General features: G+C 46.8%; 1 protein-coding gene and 1 non-coding gene across 5 annotated transcripts in view; both read right to left on the bottom strand.

Annotated features, from left to right (window-relative positions):
* Nucleotides 1-14747, bottom strand: part of BOD1L1 (biorientation of chromosomes in cell division 1 like 1) — a 50187-nt gene extending 35440 nt beyond the window's left edge. For all 4 annotated transcript variants that reach the window (XM_045833977.1, XM_045833975.1, XM_045833974.1 and 1 more), the window contains exons 1-6: nt 14390-14747; nt 8510-8634; nt 4213-4403; nt 3124-3735; nt 2353-2502; nt 227-393 (exon numbers count right to left, since the gene is read on the bottom strand). In XM_045833977.1, coding sequence (XP_045689933.1) covers nt 227-393; nt 2353-2502; nt 3124-3735; nt 4213-4403; nt 8510-8634; nt 14390-14626 — 1482 coding nt within the window. In that variant the 5' untranslated portion in view covers nt 14627-14747. The remainder of the gene's footprint in view (nt 1-226; nt 394-2352; nt 2503-3123; nt 3736-4212; nt 4404-8509; nt 8635-14389) is intronic.
* LOC123815998 lies at nt 8098-8230 on the bottom strand. Its single transcript, XR_006785210.1, has one exon. It is a non-coding gene; the product is annotated as a small nucleolar RNA SNORA5 (small nucleolar RNA).
* Nucleotides 14748-18015: the final 3268 nt, after the last annotated feature.

The following is an 18015-nucleotide window of genomic DNA, read 5'->3' on the forward strand; positions in this document are numbered from 1 at the left end:
ACATGCAGGTTTTTACCAGTCTTTCACTATTAATCATTACGACATGGACACCTCTGCCACACGTTTATGTCGATTCTGCTCAGTTAAATGACAAAGTTCCCAAAGGCAGGACCCGCGTGTCGCTGTTCTGTGTGCTCACCAGCAGTAAGTACCCTGCACTTGGACTAGACAAGACTGGCAGCCCGACTTAACGTGTGAAGACAACAAGAGATCAAGTGTGACTTACGATCGACTGTCGCCGTTGTTCTACAGTGAGTTCGTCGTCAGAATCACTGTAATACTTTGAGTAAAGGAATGGTTTGTGAACGTACGCCTGTCGTCCACCTTTCGCTTTTCCTTCACTGGGTTCACAGGTCTGAGTTTTTGTTTTATTCTGTTTGTTCTTCTCTTCATCTGGGAGAAAGGCAAGAGAAAGAGGAATGAGAATTAGCAGTAACATCAACATTATGCTTGCTCACCATCAAGCAGCAAGAGCAGTATGGATGTAGCTCAAGTGTATTCACATACTGAAATGGCGCTATGTGAAATTTCAGAAATTTAGGCATTTTTAAAGGTCAGAATCCATATCTTAATTTACTTCTTAACAATCAGCTTCTTACGTATACAGGAAGACAGTCAAGAAAAATTAAACCTTGTGGTTATTTATGTTTTCTTGACAAAGAAAATTCTTTGACAAAATTAATTCTTGACAAAGAGTTACTTCTCATTTGTGTGTCAGTGGACTTGATGTGACTGCTTTACCCTGTCAAACCGAACCAAGGCACCTGAGGTTTTACCTTAAAGTAACCCGGGGATTTTTACAACCACCCATGAACTTTACACTTATGGAAGAGGCAACAATCAATAACTGGTCCTATACCAGGTAAATGCCAAAACCTCTCCACCTCAGGGAGGCAGAGTGCCTTCCCTATGAGACAACAAGAGAACTGAAATGAGGGGTTCATTTCCTACCCCTTGGTACTCTTGAAATAGCTATCTTCTTACCTTTTGGATTCCGTACCTATGAAATCTAGCCCTGCCCAGCAAAACTTGAAAAGACCCGCAAAAGCATTCAGAATTAGAATTTTACTTAGGCTAGAAATAGAACTGCAGTACTGAAAGCTTCTGGTTTTCTTCTCTCTCCAGGTATTCTATCTGAAAGCAGTATCAAATTTATAAAATGCTATCTATAGGCAATTGCAAATAATGCTCAATCTTACTGATTTTTCAAGGTCATAGACAGAATTAAATCATGTGGTAAAGGGCAGCATATGGTGTTGGTTAGAAGTCCGTCCAGACTCAGGTCTGAAATAGCTACCGGTGCTCACCAGCTACATGACTCTAGACAAGAAGACATCTCCCCCTGATGACGTTATTGCTTCACCCGGACCTATTTCTCAGGGTTGTGGGAGTTACAGGGGTCGGTACACAGAACAGAGTGATGACTCAGCACGGCCTGAGATACAGTACTCAATAAGGTTTAACTGAAAAGCAAAACGTGTAGTAAAGAGAAGTCCAGTTTTTGCCCTTCTGGGAGGCCACCTCTGAGCCTCTGGAATCCCAGGCCTGACTGGAGTGTTTCGTTCACTTAGAGGTCCTGTGTGAAGCCAAATCGTCTAAGAGCGTAATTTAGGGTGGGAGCTTTGGGTCGTGGCGCTATCAGGCTTGACTTCTAGAGGGGCTGGAGACTGAGGCCAGTGGCTCGGGCAGTCAACTGCTACTTGATGATGGAGCCCAAACAGAAACTCTGGACGTGAAGAGCCAGGTGAGCTTCCCGGGGGGCAGTGACCACACGCGCTGTCAAACAGCAATGCCGGGGAAGGAACGCCCCCCGCACCTCCACAGGGACAGCTGGGAGCTCCATGTCTGGAGCCTTCCTGGACTCTGGCCTACGCGCCTCTTCCCTGGTTGATTTTAATCGGTGCCCCTCAGTTGTAATAAGCTGTTAACTGCGAGTTTAACAGATTTCAGGGACCACTGGGAGTCTTTTTAACAGGTTATCAAACCTAAGGGTAGTCTTGGGAACCCCAATCTCGCCACTGATGTCAGAAGAGAGGGGGGTTTGTGGACAGGGCTCCCTCACTCTCACTCTCACTCACACACCCTCATGTGCATTATCCCGTCTACATGGAACAATAATCCTAGGGAGTGGAGATTGGAGATGTAGAACTGAGCCTGGCTGAGGTTTAGTAACCTACCAAGCCTGCTCAGACAGAAAACCTTGGGGCTGGCACTCAGAAACAAATCTTCCAACTACAAAGTCCCACGCTCTTGACAGTACACCACACTGTCTTTCACGACATAGCCATCTGAATATACAAACAATGCCCGATGGGAAGCTTCACAGAGGCAGTATTAAGTAAAATGCTTTACCGTCTGATGTAATCTCTCCTTCTTCCATGCTATCAGACATTACAACCTCTTCCTCAGTGTCTTCTTCAAAAGATGAGAGGTCACTGGTGTGGACAGAGCTAACTGTAATGTCTGTGAGACCATCCACATCAGAATCTATCACAGAGCAATCTGCAAGAAAATGATACAGAAGATAAGTGATCCTGCTACAAGAACATACTCGGCACCCAATTCCCAAATTACGTTTAAGATTTTCTGCTTTAAATACATTTCAAAGAACTTCAATTTTAGCAATAAAAATCTCTCATTAGCAAGCAATATCAAATAAAGCTATTTCCAGAAAATACAAAAAGCAAACTATTATCCAGTTAACAAATGAAACTATGTTTCATTTATTATCCAGTAAAAATGAAAGTATTAATTTATGATGTAAATGACAGAAACAAAAGCAAACTCTAAGTAACTAATATATTTACTCATAATATTTAAAAGATTAGGATATACAACTATGCATGAAGTTGCCTGACATAATGCATGGCAATACATTATATGAGTTAAATTATAAGGTCCAGAGCTTCTCTGTCCATTTACTTTGTGAATTTGAGCATAGGAAACAAATAAACAAATGTTTATTGCTCATTTTCTTTTCTTTTTTTTTTAGCAAAGTAAATACAAGTTCTCAGGCTGTTGAAATATAACAATCAGATGTATTAAAATCTGAAGGCAAATTTGATGTACCCGAATGGACACACTTTGTTCTTTAAACAGTTGTAGACTTTTGCAAGATTTTACCTTCTTTTGTCCCTTCAACGGTTTTAGCTTTGTTACCGTTCTTTTCTGAAGGAGCTTTTGTACACTCTGCTTCTTTATCCTTCGCTTGTTTTTCATCTTTGACTTTTTGTGTATCTTCATTCCTTTTTGAGTGATCAAATTTCTTTTCACTCTTTTCCTTCTTTTCTTTCTTCCTTTCTCCTTTTTCACTGCTGTCTGGTTTCTTTTCACCTTTGTCTGGTTTATTTTTTTGGTCACTGCTTTCCTGTGGAACGTCTTTATTTAGCAGAACAGAACTATTGCTCTCTTTTGTGTGATTTTTAACTTCTTCTACCGGACAAGGGAGCTCGCTAGGTTCCTCAGACTTGGGGGCTGCTTCCTGTCCTTCCCCCGCGGGGTCCGGCGCGGCCTTGTCTTTGTCAGCCATGTCCTCGGAAGCTCTCTCCTTCTCAGCGCTGGTGTCGGCGCTGGGCTGAGACGGGGGTTTTTTGGATGTTCTCTCACTGGTCTTAGCGTTGGATGCCTCTGTCGAAGCCCTGGCAGCAGTAGCCTCTTGGTTAAGAGAAGTTATGGTCTCCAAGATTGACATGGCATCGTTGGCTACGTTCGCACTGGGCCCAGGAGCAGGGATGCCTTTGGGGGAGAGACAAGTTTCAGAGTAAACGTATGCAGAAGGCTAAGCTGGCTGAGTCGGTGCTACGTGCCACCGTCACCTTTACGATGCATATGCCGAGCAGACCGTTCACACGCCTTTAGACTGTCATGCACCAGTGCTGGTACTCAGCATACTCTAATTCTCTACTTTCTAATACAGTTACCTTAGAGAAGCACCGTGGAACCTGAGGAGAGTCTAGTTTCCAGGAAAATAATAGCTTCTCTAATTATTCTCACTGTTGAAACACACATACATTCCCAATAATGCATCATGAAAATGCACATTATTGTGTATTAAGGAAAATAACGGTTATGCCACTTGAGGAGTCTGGGTGATGTATAATACAATTTCACTACTGTGGCTGAGTGGAGAAATGTTTTAAAAACCGAATTTCCTCAACTTGCTACTCAGTTCAAGAAGAAAAGCACTGGAGCTCAAGAGCAAAAGCAAAGCACCTTGCGTGATGACGGAAGAGTCTGGCTTCTCCTCCTCGGGGGCCGCGCTGCCACTGGCTTCCTCCTTGTGATTCAGCGTGGCCAAGAACTCGTGCACAGCTTTCTCCACCTGAGGTCTGAACGTGTGGTTGATCTTTGGGTCTACAACCTGAGAAATAATTCGGTCGATACCAGACTCCAACATTCCTGATCTGAAACACAGGATAATTTACAGAAAGGTTAAAATGTACACATATAATTTCATATTATTTACATCATTTTTAGGTTTAGCTGTATCTCTCCAACCTTAAACTTTCCCAATCCATTCAGCTGGGAAGGGAAAGAATAGGCAATGGACAGTAAGTTTCACACCACAGATGCATTTCGGTACACCATACCACAAACAGTCTCTAGACTTTTCACCACCGTGTGATCAGAACTATGAAAGCAGACTAAACAAAAACTAAACGAAACACCCTTAGGCTCTGACTGGTGTGGTTCAGTTGGCTGGGTGTCATCCTGCAAACCGAAAGGTCACGAGTGTGATTCCTGGTTGGGGCACATGCCTAAGTTGCAGGTTTGGTCTCCAGTTGGCATGCACGTGAAAGGCAACTGATCTATGTTTCTCTCCCAACCTTTCCTTCGCTCTAAAAATAAATTAGTAAAATATTAACAAACAAACCAACAAGCCACCGTGAGAACCGAACAAGACCCCTACCTACAGCGCAGGCTTGTGGGCGATGCTATCTTACCATGGCCCTGCTCGTGGCGTAGAAAAATAATCAATCACTAAAGCTGAGTTCTGGGTATAAAATACATCAATGGACTTTGCACCTTTATTTTGAGAAACAGAAAAATGTGAGCCTTTTATAAGTATTAAAGAGTCTCCAGGAAAACTGAAGAACATAATTTTATCAAGCTTAAAAAAAAAAGAGGAAAACTTTAGAACAAAAATAAAATAAGATTTCTGACTTTCTTTTTTATTCTTGCCACTAAAAAAACTAGATAATTTATTTATTCAACAATTACGTCATGAGTGTCTGCTACATTAACAGGAACCACGCTGGCCACTAGGCTGCCGTGACTCAGACCTGGTCCCCGCTCTCGCGAGGAGACAGACACAAACAATTAAGATAGCAGACGGCAGGCATGAGGACACCCCTATTACTGCAGGAAAGGACTGGATTAAGGAATTATGAGATCTCTCTGAGATGACAAGGAATGCTTCACGAAGGAGGAAACATGTGAGCTGACTCTTGATTCCCACAGAAGAGAAGAAAGAGCTTAAAGAAACATCACAGACGAGAGACAGAGGAGCAGCAGGGCAACTACATCTCAAATCACAAGAGCACGTGAGCAAAATAAGAGGATTTATTTTAAGGAACACATGTAAACCTTGTTTCTTCCTAAACAAGAGCTTGGGAAGTTCCCCGGGCAGTGTTCAGTGTTCGGAGAACAGGCGCCGGCCCTTTCCAGCTTCCAGCGCTCAGGCTCTCTGCAAAGCGGGTGCAGAGTCTCTCCGTACAGCACAGATGCTGTTTCTGAGTGCGGCTCTGTCTGGAGTGGAGGGTGAATCTGACTTTCATTTCCTGAGGCGCCTGGCGGCCTTGTCACACTATAATGCTCCTTATGTGGGCCGCAGAGAAAAACGAGTCAATTCCTCACAAAGTAGGTAACCTGATTTTCAAAGCCCTAAGATTAAAAAAAAAAAAAAACATTGCTGCATCTTAGAGGTGTCTTTACAATGTAGCAGGCGGGAAGAAATAAGGACAAACAATCTGAGAAATGTTTTAAGGCACAAGTATAAAGGCATAAGATAAAAAAAACCCTTCCACCCAGAATTGCTGCTCCAGGCCTCTCCCACAGTGGCCGGCTCCAATGGTCACAGCACGAGGGGCCAGCACCAGTGGCCCCACTGCCCTCGGCGGGCCCATGGCAGATGGCTGCATACCAGAGAGGAGCCCCACTCTAGGTTCAAGGACAAAGCCAAAATGCTAGCAGCCGGCACTGTTCTGGTTAAGGTTATTTCCTTGTCTTCCCTCTAAATCCTGTTCAATGTAGACAATTATTTCTGAGCTATTTAGCATTTTTGGATTTTGTTGTACAAATGAATACATAGATAAAATAAGATTTTCTCTGTACTGAGCCAGCAGATTAGCTATTAGGTTGAACCACCCAGAACTGCTGACATTAGACTGTTTTTGTCCTACAAGAAAGGCAACTGTAGAAGGTTCAACATGACAGATTCACCTGAGTGTTTCTCAAAGTATGTGCGTGAAAAGCTGCTTGAAATTGTATTTATCAAGGCCAGTGTGTCCCCACACCCCTAGTTTGACACAACTAAATCGTCTCTTTAAGGGAACTTTAAAATATTATTATCAGTAACAGAAAACTTTAGTAATAGAATTTAAATAAGAATAGTTCATGAAAAATAAGTAACACAGCTAGAAGAAAATTTACCCACGTCCCAGGAAGAGCACTGACTGACTCCTCCAGGAGACAGCTGCACCCCCGCCCCACCCGCCTGCCGCCACCTCCTCTCGGGCCGTCACAAGGACCCCGTACTGAGTGGCCCGCAGCCCCTCGCCGGGCTTGCTTCTACACCGGCCGGGCTGAGTTTGGCTTCTGTAAAAGAACAGAATGAACGGCTGCTTCCCTACTCTACCGGTTCTGTGTGCTGAGGAGGAAATGCAATGACGGGAAACTGGCCTTCCCCTTAGTCTTTGCACCTGAAGAGGAAGGATGCAAACGTGCTTTCAAAGCAATGTCATCACCTGTGAGAGGGAGGCAGCCACGTAAGTTGTTCAGTGTGAGCACTCAGTAATCGGCAAGGCACAAGTGTGCGGGTGACAGTTCGCCTCCCCTGGCCCCTGCCCCCCCATTTCGGTTATGTTCCCCTAAATGCCTGGAGTGAGTAAACTTCCAAGCCTGCAAACCCCACAGACCCCTTCAGCCTCTCTTTCGGGAAAGGCCTCACCTTTCCCCCACAGGTGCTGTCACACAGCCCTCTGAGGGCAGCTTCTGATCTCACCTGGACCCTGTGCAGGGTCCTCTGGTGTCCTTTCAAGTACAGACAACAAAGTCACTGCCAAGTGTCCCTCTTCTCCTCCTCGCCAGGAGACAGTCGGAGCCCCCAGGCTCCCGGATTCTAGTATTACCTGTGGCTAAATGGGTCTTTGAGCCGGAGTGGGAGCTGTGTTTGTGGGGCTTCCTGGGGGCCAGGACCCTCACCGGGGAAGCACACCGGGCGGGCCTGCAAGGCCCCCATGGGGCACGAGGGAGTTAAGAGGCAGCAGGCGTGACACAGATTTGTTGAACTATTTTACAACAAGACGGCGTTTTAAAAGATGTGCCCGAATGTAAATATTTGTCAAGGCAGGAGAAGCAGGTGCTCCTCAGATAACTTATTCATCTTCCTTGGGGGCTGAGGCAGGGACAGAAGGTTTGAGTCTTCTTGTCTTGGCAAACATTGATGTTTAAGAACAAGATAATATTGCAAATCTGTTTTGGGAATAAGTATGATTTTTTTTTGGTCCCTGTAAACATTTCAGCTTTTCTCATTCTCTTTATCTTATGTTCATCAAAAAGATAAGAAATAAAAAAATTAAAAAAAAATCCAAATGCACTTTTTCCCCAGTATCATCACTAAAAAGCAGAATTAAAATCACAATAAAATGCAAGAAACAAGATTGCGGGGGGCAGGCTGCACTCAAAAATATAACACACAGCCTCAAAAATCAGGAAAAATATTTTAATTTTAGTGATCTTTAATGTTTTTTATTTGCAAAATAATCACAAAGCCTACTGTTTTAGGACCAAAAAAATGGTTGTGAATGTAAACTGTAGGGGATATTCCGGCATTTACCATCTGTTAGTATTACATCTAGGATTTCTTTTTTTTCTTCTTAGTGTCTGTGACCAAACTTATCCCTGAGGCCCAACAGAGGGACAGGGCCCATGAGTCACAGTGCTTCTGTGGCAGCCTGCGGAGCCGGGGCCCGCCACGGGCGGGGCGGGCCCCGAATTTGACTCGGCTGCTACATCTAGGAATTTAAAAAAAAAACCAACACATTGTCCTTCCCTTCCTTCAATATTTCCAAAGGGCTACAGAAAAATCAGACTGCTAAAATTTATTGGAGAAATGTGAAGTGATTAAAGCCTTTTATAAAAAGATCACACTGCATCGTAACACGAAGGAGCCAAACTTCACAAAATCAGCACGAGGTGAACAAACTTCTGCATAATGCCTCTGCTTTTAGGCAAAACAGGCCGTGACATTTTCAGGCCTGGCTCGGAACTCTGTAATTCTGAGACTTACTTGAGTACTTGTTGTCTAATATTGTTTCTTAGCTGGTTCTTATTGAGGTGGGGACTCCACGTGTGAGTTGCTAAGTGGTTTGCAACAAAGTTGTCAACGCGTTGTCTCAGGTTCTGATAAGCAGGCTAGAAAGAAAAAAAGACACAGATGCTGAAAATCTCTAATATTATACAAACAATACTGACATTTTCAGGATTTGAGTTTCTTTAACAGTATCGACATTTCTTAGACTAGAGTATCAACATGGCAACAAAGTTTTCCAGTTTATGTTTGAAGATAGGAGGAGTACAAAAAAGAAAGGCATACCTGTCATTTGTAGACAAGGAAGGGCAAAGAAAACAAGGCACCAATAAATGTTACTGCGATAATTTGGAGCAAAGAAAGGGAGAGGAGAAGAGAAGCAAGCCTTCAGTGAGAATGTGGCATATTAACTGAACCTTCAGGGTTTCACAATGCAGCTGGGGATTCGGAGACTGCCTGGTAGGCATAGCCAACTATATAAGCAAACAGCAAGTGGACGAGAGATTGGGAGCATTTGAACCCCACCCCCGACCCCCGGGGCAACTGTTAAGTCCGATTTGGTTGGAGAAGAGAATACAAAAAAGCAGAGAAATGAGACCGGAGACATAGCATGGGGCCAGGTCCTGGACTTGGGGACCTGAGTAAGAAGTTTGGAATTATGGGATAGAGAATGGTAAGTCACCGCACATATGAGCAGAGTGATATATGGTGATAGCTGGGCTTTCTGATGATTAATCTTCTTACAGTGAAAGAGTAAAGAGACACAAAATACACTTCACACAGTGTGCAACAGAGTGATGGGGGTCATACTGGGGTGGCAGAAATGGGCTGGCAGGCGCGGATCCTAGAGGTGATGGAGGGACAGCCACCGAACTAGGCATTACATCTGATGTCAGGCAGTGGCTCTCAACCTGAGTGGCCACCCCCCACTCTCACCCCCGGGACACATGGCAATGTCTAGAGACAAATGAGGGGGGCTGCTACTGGCATCTAGTGGGTGGAGGGTGGGGATGCTGCTGAACATTCTATAACGCACAGGGGAACTCCCCACAACAAAAACCACCCAGCTCAACATTTCAACACTGCAGAGGCTGACAACCCCTGATGTACGGGAAGCAGGGCAGGGGACACATATTACATCATCTCTTCTTAAAAGGCCACTGCCTAGAAGGAATGTCTGGCCCTCAAGCAGGACTATACGCTCTGTTCCTAACTGTCTCCCACCACTCACATTCTTCTTATCTTTCTTTTAAGTGGCTGCAGTGCAGATGGATTTGAGTCTCCAAATGACTTTACACAAAACTCTACAGCCTCATCTCCCACCATTTGCTCCCTTACCCTTCAGCGGTAAGCTCTCATGCCTTTAATCTTCTGCAGCCACCATTCCCTCTACTTGTCCACTTGGCAAACTTCTCACCTGCAGAGCTCACCCTATCCATGGTCTCCGTTTTCTCTGCGTACTACCATCTCAGTAGTCCTTGCGCTGCGCTGCATTTTGGGAAGGCGGATTTTTACCTCCCCGCTGAAGCATAAGCCTGCTCTTTCCACTCTCTTGACCTTTGTTTTTAGGAAGCTTATCACACTGCTTGGCAGACAAGCAATTGAAGCACAGGCGCTAGAAGAGATGACAGGGGAACCGTCTCTGGAAGGGATGACGGCTCTGCCCCTTGGTGGTGCTCTTGTATCCCTTCCGGTCTCCAGACTTTCGCTAATTCAATTCCTATGACCAGTCCTACAAGAAACAGTCTCGTGGTCATTTGTCATGTTCTTCTCCACTTATCCCGAATCGATATGAACTAAAAAACTAATCCTTTCTCTTGATGATTTTCAGCAAAACTGTACAAGATATTTCTTCTTGCCAGTACTCCCAAATCTCAGAAATATTAAGCTAAAAACATCACAAGGCCCTTAGCACGCTAGTCGTCCTACGACAAGCTCAAATTTGAACAACAGGTAATTGTCCTTGTTTTCAGTTTTCCTTTCAGTAAAAAGCCTGGTGACTCAAGACAGAAGGATTCCATTATTTTTCTGGGAATGTTTCTCTATCTCTTCCTCCTTTTCCAGTGCTCAGGTCAAAAGCCTTGGAGTCATTCTTGACTCCTCCCCTTCCCTTTCACCGAAAATCCAAGCCATCAACAAATTCTGCCAGCACTGGCCTCACAAGGCATCTGGAATCTGACCACTTCCCATTACCAGTCTGGCCCTGAGCATTCTCTTCTGTCTAGATCACAGCAACTCGTCTTCCTGTGTCTACCTTTGCCCACCTGGAGTTTATTTTCTATACAGCAGCTACTGCAAATCTTTTAAAACTAGGGCAACCATATAATTTATTGTCCAAACCAGATTACGACTGAGCGTGAAGGGGACCCCCTTAATAATGACACACGGCCACCACATCTAAAACGGAAGTCAGCACGTCCTTCTTAGGCACAACACCTGCCGAAGGCTTCTCCGCTTAGGTGAAAGGTAAACTCTTCCAAAGGCCTCCAGGGCCAGCTGGAGCCGTGAAGGGAGGGAGGGGCGCTCCTACCACTCCCCCTCGTCACTTTCTCCCCACCGTTTTCCGCCCAAGGCTTTCCCTGCGGCCTGTGACCTCTGCCTGGGACTCTCAGCCCCAGAGGGCTGCAGCGCCCTCAGCTCCTTCAGGGACGGGCCAGGCCACACGGCTTCTCACTTGCAATCGCCCCTGAATCTGCTCAAAACAAGTCAGTCCTGTGCAGCCCCATCCCGCTTCCTCTCTTCCATCGGCCCCACCTCGCAGTATTCATTGTCTGGTTTTCTCTGCTGGGATTAAGTTCCAAAGCAGCTGGCACTTTTTGTTCACTGCTGCATCCCCGATATCTAAAACTGCGTCTGGTACATCGTAAATATTTGTCGGGTATATAAATGTATACAGTTTCGTCTTTGTTCTAATCTAAAATCGAATTTCCTTTCAAATCGAAGGGGAAAAAAAACCACAGACAATAATAACCAGTGGCCAGGAGTCATCTGCACCTGAGAATGTATCCACAAAACTGGCCTCTGTTACCTGGGGAGAGGTGCCCTGTTTACTTGTTTGGTAAGCTCCCAGCCTGGGGAAGAAGGGTGGACCACTCAACATTCCCTCCTCACACTCGCCAGTTGCTCATCAGTGCAAAGGGGTCAGAATGGCTTTGTAACCTCTTGGTTTTCTCCACAGATGTGGGAATTGGGGGTCTGGAGCACGGGAGCCTCAGCATTAGTTGGATCCTGGGGCTGCCCAAGGTTCCGGTTCTTTGGGTAGGAGGGTCGATTCAGTCTACTACCCTCAGATCTCTTTTGGCTGGACCAGCGATGACCCCAGGACAGTTTGAGGGATTCTGTGGTCTTCTGGAGTGGCAGCGGCCTTTGGAACTTCTCATCTTGCTTTTGATACACGGGGCTGGATGATAGTGTTGCTCTTGGAGAGCATCTGGTAGGTATCAAATGTCTTGATTCTTAACGATGCATGTGACTGACAATGCAGCGACTGCCACAACCCTCTGTACTGTACACTGCAGGTCATAGTTTGGCGAAGTCGGTCTTAAGGGTTCAGGGATCAAAAGCTCCACAACACGAATGGTCTAAACTCTAAGGTGTTCCGAACAGATGAGACCCCAGGATTCCATTAAAGCGACACTCCTTGCATGAACTGGGAATCTTACATCTACTTTGGCCCACCAGCCACACTGATAGGAACGTCAAAGTTTTCTTTTCTCCTATAAAAGTCTTTTATAGGCTTTTGTATGTTTTTGAGACTTTCAAACTTACTACTTTGGGGGGGGGAGAGGCAGAACACAAGACCAAACTCCGCTGGGAATGGGTCTGATTTCAGTTCTACTCTTTTCTAGCATCAAACATTCAAACAGGAGACCTTATTCTGTGCTCCCTGAACACTCTCTGAAGCTACATAGGAGGCTGAGCCACAGACACTGCCAGACAGTCAGTCATTTCCAAACTGTAAAAGCAGCATTCTAATACATATGGGCGCATCTTTCTTGGGAGAAGATCCTAGATTTCATTCCACTGTCTAAGAAATTGTGCTTTTCTCCTTCTCCCCGAGAAAGGTTATAAAGGCTGCACTTTTGGAGGGTCTGGCAGAAATATCAGACACAGCAATAACACTTAGTGGGGACAGAGCGAAGAAGAGCCTGAGCCTTATCTATGGTACCCCCATCAGTATATTTAAATTTTTCAATCTGCATACACAAGAACAGATCTGTAGGTTTCCGAGAAAAGCAAAGTGAAATCTCTACTTGCAGGGTACAATCAGCCAGCTTCATCTGGGTAACATTTAGATAAATGTTACCGTATCTATCTATCTAACCTTCTCCCATTAAAAATTATAAAAGAAGGCAAAGGCAGTAGGCATTATTTAAAAAGAGGCGGCTGTGCATACTCCCTACAACAAAGCGAGAAAACGACATACTTCCTGCGGAGATAAACATTCCACGTAAACCGAATTCTCGGTGGTGCAAAAACTCCAGGGCCCCGAAAAGGCACCCTGTGTGTACTCTGGTCTACGCGGTGGGCCAGGGTTCTTGGAAAGAAAGACGCTCCTAGATTCACACCGAGGTGTCCCCAGAGGAGACAGCAGGGCTGTGTGTGCGCAGCTCACCCCCGAGGCCAGTGAGCACAGAGCCGCAGGGAAGAACTGGTGGACGTCGCAGACACTCCCCTCCCAGAGAAAGGAGGCTCCTCAGAACAGCTGAGCATGTGATGAGGGAGCTCCCACCCCATCAGGGCTGTCCCATGGACCCAACCAGATCTCCGCCAAAACCAACCAAACCTACCTCCCCCGGCCCCACTGCCCCAAACCAAACCAACCAAAGGACCAAACCCAACCAACCAACCAACAACAAAAAACAACAAAAAAACAATTTTACAATCACCCCCAACGGAGGCTTCCTGCCTCACTTGCTTCCACAATTCCAGACTCCACTGGTTTCCATCCCTCTCACCAAGACTGCTCCTTCTTGGCCAAACCAGGTGAGACGACCTGACTCCTGCACTCGGACACGTGGGACTGACGCCGCCCTCCCCCTTTGCAGACCTGGCCCCTCTTCTCCTCCCTCTCTCACACTGAACTCTGCCCTCCTCACCCTCCTCCCCTTCCTCCTCTGCGGTCACTGGCCCTCCATCCTTCCTCCACGCAATAACGGACGGCTCGGTCGCCCCCCCCCCCCCCCCCCCCCCCCCCTCCGCCCCAAACCCCATTCTCCCCTTGGAGGAGAGGCTTGGCCTAAGTTACCTAAGTCAGACGGTCACGGGTAGGCACTGAAGTCCTGATGCCCTCAACCTACCTTTTCGCGGTCCAGCTCCACCTGCTTACCTTTGCACCCCACCCCCCGACCCTCATCCAGTAATGCACACGACAAATAACTCGGCTCGACGGCCAGGTAACTTCTCCAAAGGACGAGGATATGACACTTCCCGCCCAGAAATCTTGAAGAGAGGAGCATGGATACAAAGTAAACCGCGGAAAAGAAAAAAAAAAAAAAAAAGAACCAGAGGTGAAAGCAGTGGTTAGTGTTTCCAAACGCCTCTGCCCAAGAATAACGGAGTCTCGCTCACGGGCACATTCCGAGCGCCTAAGCTGCATAGTAGGTGCTCGGCACCCACGGGTCGGCGGGACGGTGGCCCCGGCGGGCGAATGAATGAACGAGCCGCGCCGTGCACGGAGCCCGGCGACGAGCGGCAGCCCGAGAAGGAAGCGGCTGCACGGGAACGAGCGGAGCGGCGCTCGGAAGGGCCCCGGTCCGGGCGGCAGAGGCGCAGCCCTGCCCCGAGCGCGCGGGAGGGCGCGCGAGAAGGCAGCCCCGGGGGTCCTCCCCTGGCCCCGCACGCCAGCGCGCCCCGCACCTTAGTGTCCACGTCGGCCAGGCAGTCCCTGCGGAACTGGTCGAAGAGCCCCTGGCTCTTGAGGTGGTTCACGATCATGGCCACGAGTTGCGGGTCCCCCGCGCCGGCCCCTGCGCCGCCCGTCCCGCCCGCGCCGGGGCCAGCCCCGGGGCCGGGCGGCGGCGGCGGGGGCTGAGGCTGAGGCGGGGGAGGCGGCGGCGCGGGAGGCGGAGGCTGCGGCTGCGGGTTGGTGGCCATGACGGCCTGGGCCGGCGAGGGCGCGAGCCCGGGCGAGCGGGCGCTCCTGGGAGGCGGCGGCGGCTGCACCAGTCCCGCCACCTGAGGGAGGCCAACGGGATGTTGTTACGGAACCAGCGGATCCCGTGCGGCCCCGGAAGTGAAAGGGAACCAGGGGAAGAGGAGGAAAAGGCGGTGACAATAGCAGCGAAGGACCAACGACGGAATCCGCCGGGGGCCAGTTCCGGCCGCCCACCGCGCAGGCGCGCTCGGGAGGCCGGGTTGCGTCCTAGGAGGTGGCGGGGAGGCGCAGCGGGCCGGGCCGGGCCTGGGGCTGGAACCCACTGTGGGCCAGCGTCCCACCCGTGCGACTCCCGGTGGCCGAGGGTCCACTGGGATCTTGCTCGGAGCCGTCCCGCGCGGGGATGCGAGACGCTGGCCCCGGGCCATCGTTGGCGTTTAGGCTTGACGCTCTGGCTTTCCTGTTGCACGAATCAGTCGAGATCCACTGCTTATTCTAAACTCTAACCAAACCTTCGTTCTCATGATCCTTCCCAGTTTTCCTGCAAGGAGGTAGCTCCAGGGGCCTCCTGGTCCCCACTCCATCCCTTTTTCCTTGGGTCCACCCCTAGGCCAGCCGGCTAGAACCGGTCCCTCCAGCGCCGTTTTCCTGCTCGTGAAGACGAATCCACAGGCTGTTAATTTTAAGGGTTTTGCTTTTGATTCTTATAATCGTAGCAGGTCACGCCTGCATAGCATGCACTGTGTGCCAGGCTTGGCGTCAAGAGCGTCTATTGTATTAACTCATTCAGTCTTTGCGACAACACTACTCTGGGTCCTACCGTAACCCTCAATTCTCCAAGCGGGAAACTGAGGCCCAGAGCGATGAGCTAAATTGCTGGAGGTTGCAGAGAAGGCAAATCGCCTGATTTTGGACTGTTATCTTTAAAATATTAGTACACGATCAAAGCAAAATAAATATTACCGATTTTCATAGCTATTAAGTAGAATGTGAAAGTTATTGGAAAATGCCCCTCGATGGAAGAAATGGCAATCATTGCTTTTTAAAATTCGTACGTTTGCGGATGAATATGTCATTGCTATAGAACCAGAAGGGCTGCACATCAATTTATTTCTAGTTTTTATAGCTGCATGCTCTCAGAAGCCCTGTTCATAATAAACAAGTACTGTACCCGGGGACGGCGTTTTATTGTTGCAATGCCACTCAATTCGTCATCTCGAAAAATAAGATTTGATGACCTGTGAGGTGACTATTCAATTAGGCCCTCCAATTTTATTGAAAGTAAATAATTGAAAACCACCTGACTTGCCAAAGGATTTGTTTACCTCGTCGTTACTCCTTTGGGGATCTTTGTTTTTTTCCAGTTTCTAAGAAATACACCAAATAGGTTTTCCCAGGACATCAAATGACTTTGAAGTAGACCTATTTTCCCCTCAATGAGATGTACCATGTTTACCTGATACACTCAAACTTCAGGGGAAAATCTAACCATTTTTCATTCTCAGGAAGTTTTGGATAAAATGCTTTTTATTGTTGTTAGGTGGTTCAATTTCGTTTTTGCCAAAACTTTGCAGTTTATGATTCAGCTCATTCAAGGTGAAACTGTCAAGTATGAAAAATGTTTGTCATATAACCTAATTCACAGAGCCTGTTTTCATCCTCACACTAGCCAAATTGGATTTACTTTCCCTCAGAAACAGTTTGACTTAATTGCTTCAATTTCAATAAAGTGTCATGCATTTTGAGGAGTATAATGAAGACGGTAGAGACAGTCATGAAATGAATCTTAAAAGATTTATTATTGTACTAAAAGCAATCAAGATGAAAATGGGGTAAGGTATAATTACTTTATCCATTTTCAAAATTAGTTATGAAAACAAGATGAAAATATGACATGTTTTCCCCTTTACCTAATTACCAACAATGCAATCTGTATTGCTAAATATATGTTGTAATAAGTATGTAGTATGGTAAAACACATGGTATTTTTTTCCTTGGATATAGATATATCAGATTTATTTGGACTTGGGGGAATAACTAAGTAAGAATGATCCATAAAAATTCAGTGAAATTCCACAGATTTAATTAATCATAATGATCAAACTTTAAAAAAAAAATGAAAAATAAGGTATTTGCTCCTGAAAAGGAATTGGTTCAGTAACTAGAAAATAATTTTATGTTTGTGAACAGCATACACAAAATCTTAAGTATCTCCAAAATGTAAAGTGAGGATTATAACTGAAATAAATCCCAACTGACTTTATAAAATGTATGTTAACAGCTCTATTGAATAACACATTACTGAATAAATGAAGAAATGTAATATTTTTGTCTATGAGTTCAAGGTATACACATACTGGATATAGTACAGTTTGAACAATGTTGTAGCCTTAGAAAACATTCTAGTTGAGAAGAACTGGGTACCAGACGCCTTTTCTTTTCTGCAGCCCAGCTGGCTCCCCGCACCCCCAGCCCTCCCCCGTCCAAACCCTGCTTCCTGGGGATAATCCAGTGACAGTCAAACAGTCAAACGGTGATTCACAATGCGGTCATCTCCTAACCCCAGGGAGCCCACCTGCTTAGGAGGCTGTTGTTTCCTTTCCCTCACTTCCCCAGGGCATCCTCACTCCAAATCGTGCCCTAGGCCCACCCTTGGGTCACCAAAGGCTGATGAGTAACATTTCCTAAATGACTTCATCAACCCAAAGCCCAGATGAAACTTGGGAAGTTCACTTTTTCCGTAACAGAATACATGCTTAGGTGGGGTTCCAACCATGAACAGTTTCTGTCAGAGGAGGGTGGAAAGGAGAAGCTGCATTATTTGCCTTTGCAAAGCAAACTCCATGGTCTCAGCCATTTCACTATTTCCATTGCAGAATAAAATAGCCAAAGAAGTTGCAGATGGTGGTTGGGCAGAGCAGTGTACAGTTATACATGGAGGAAAGGGGATTGCTTTTTCCCCTGAAATAACTTGAAAAAAGTGTCACTCTTCTGGGTTCAGGATATGGAGAGGAGGGTGGCATCTGGAGATGGCGGGGTGGAGAGGGAGAAGGGGTGGTTCTGTAACATTTGGCAGAGCCTGGAAACCTCCTCATTCCCTGCCAGTCCCAGTGCCCAAGAGTCGGCGTGCTTTGAAACTGGTAGCTGTGTGAGCATGTGTTACCTGGAGAGGCTGCAGAGTTGGAGGGGTGGGTGAGTGCCAGTTGCAGGGAGATGGAAGGTGGGTTTAGGGCAAGAGAGCAGTGATGGCGACAGAGCGCTAGGGTTGGGTGTCCTAAGCCACTGGGGCATGGGAGCAGGAACTCCAGAGGAGGAGAAAACTCCTGACGTGGGGTGGGGAGGAAGGCTCTCTGGTGAAGTAGGGCTTATCAGTCACCTTAGTGACTGT

The sequence above is a fragment of the Phyllostomus hastatus genome, unplaced genomic scaffold, assembly GCF_019186645.2.
Source record: "Phyllostomus hastatus isolate PE091 unplaced genomic scaffold, TTU_PhHast_1.1 phas_contig_196, whole genome shotgun sequence".
In the NCBI taxonomy this organism is placed as follows: domain Eukaryota; kingdom Metazoa; phylum Chordata; class Mammalia; order Chiroptera; family Phyllostomidae; genus Phyllostomus; species Phyllostomus hastatus.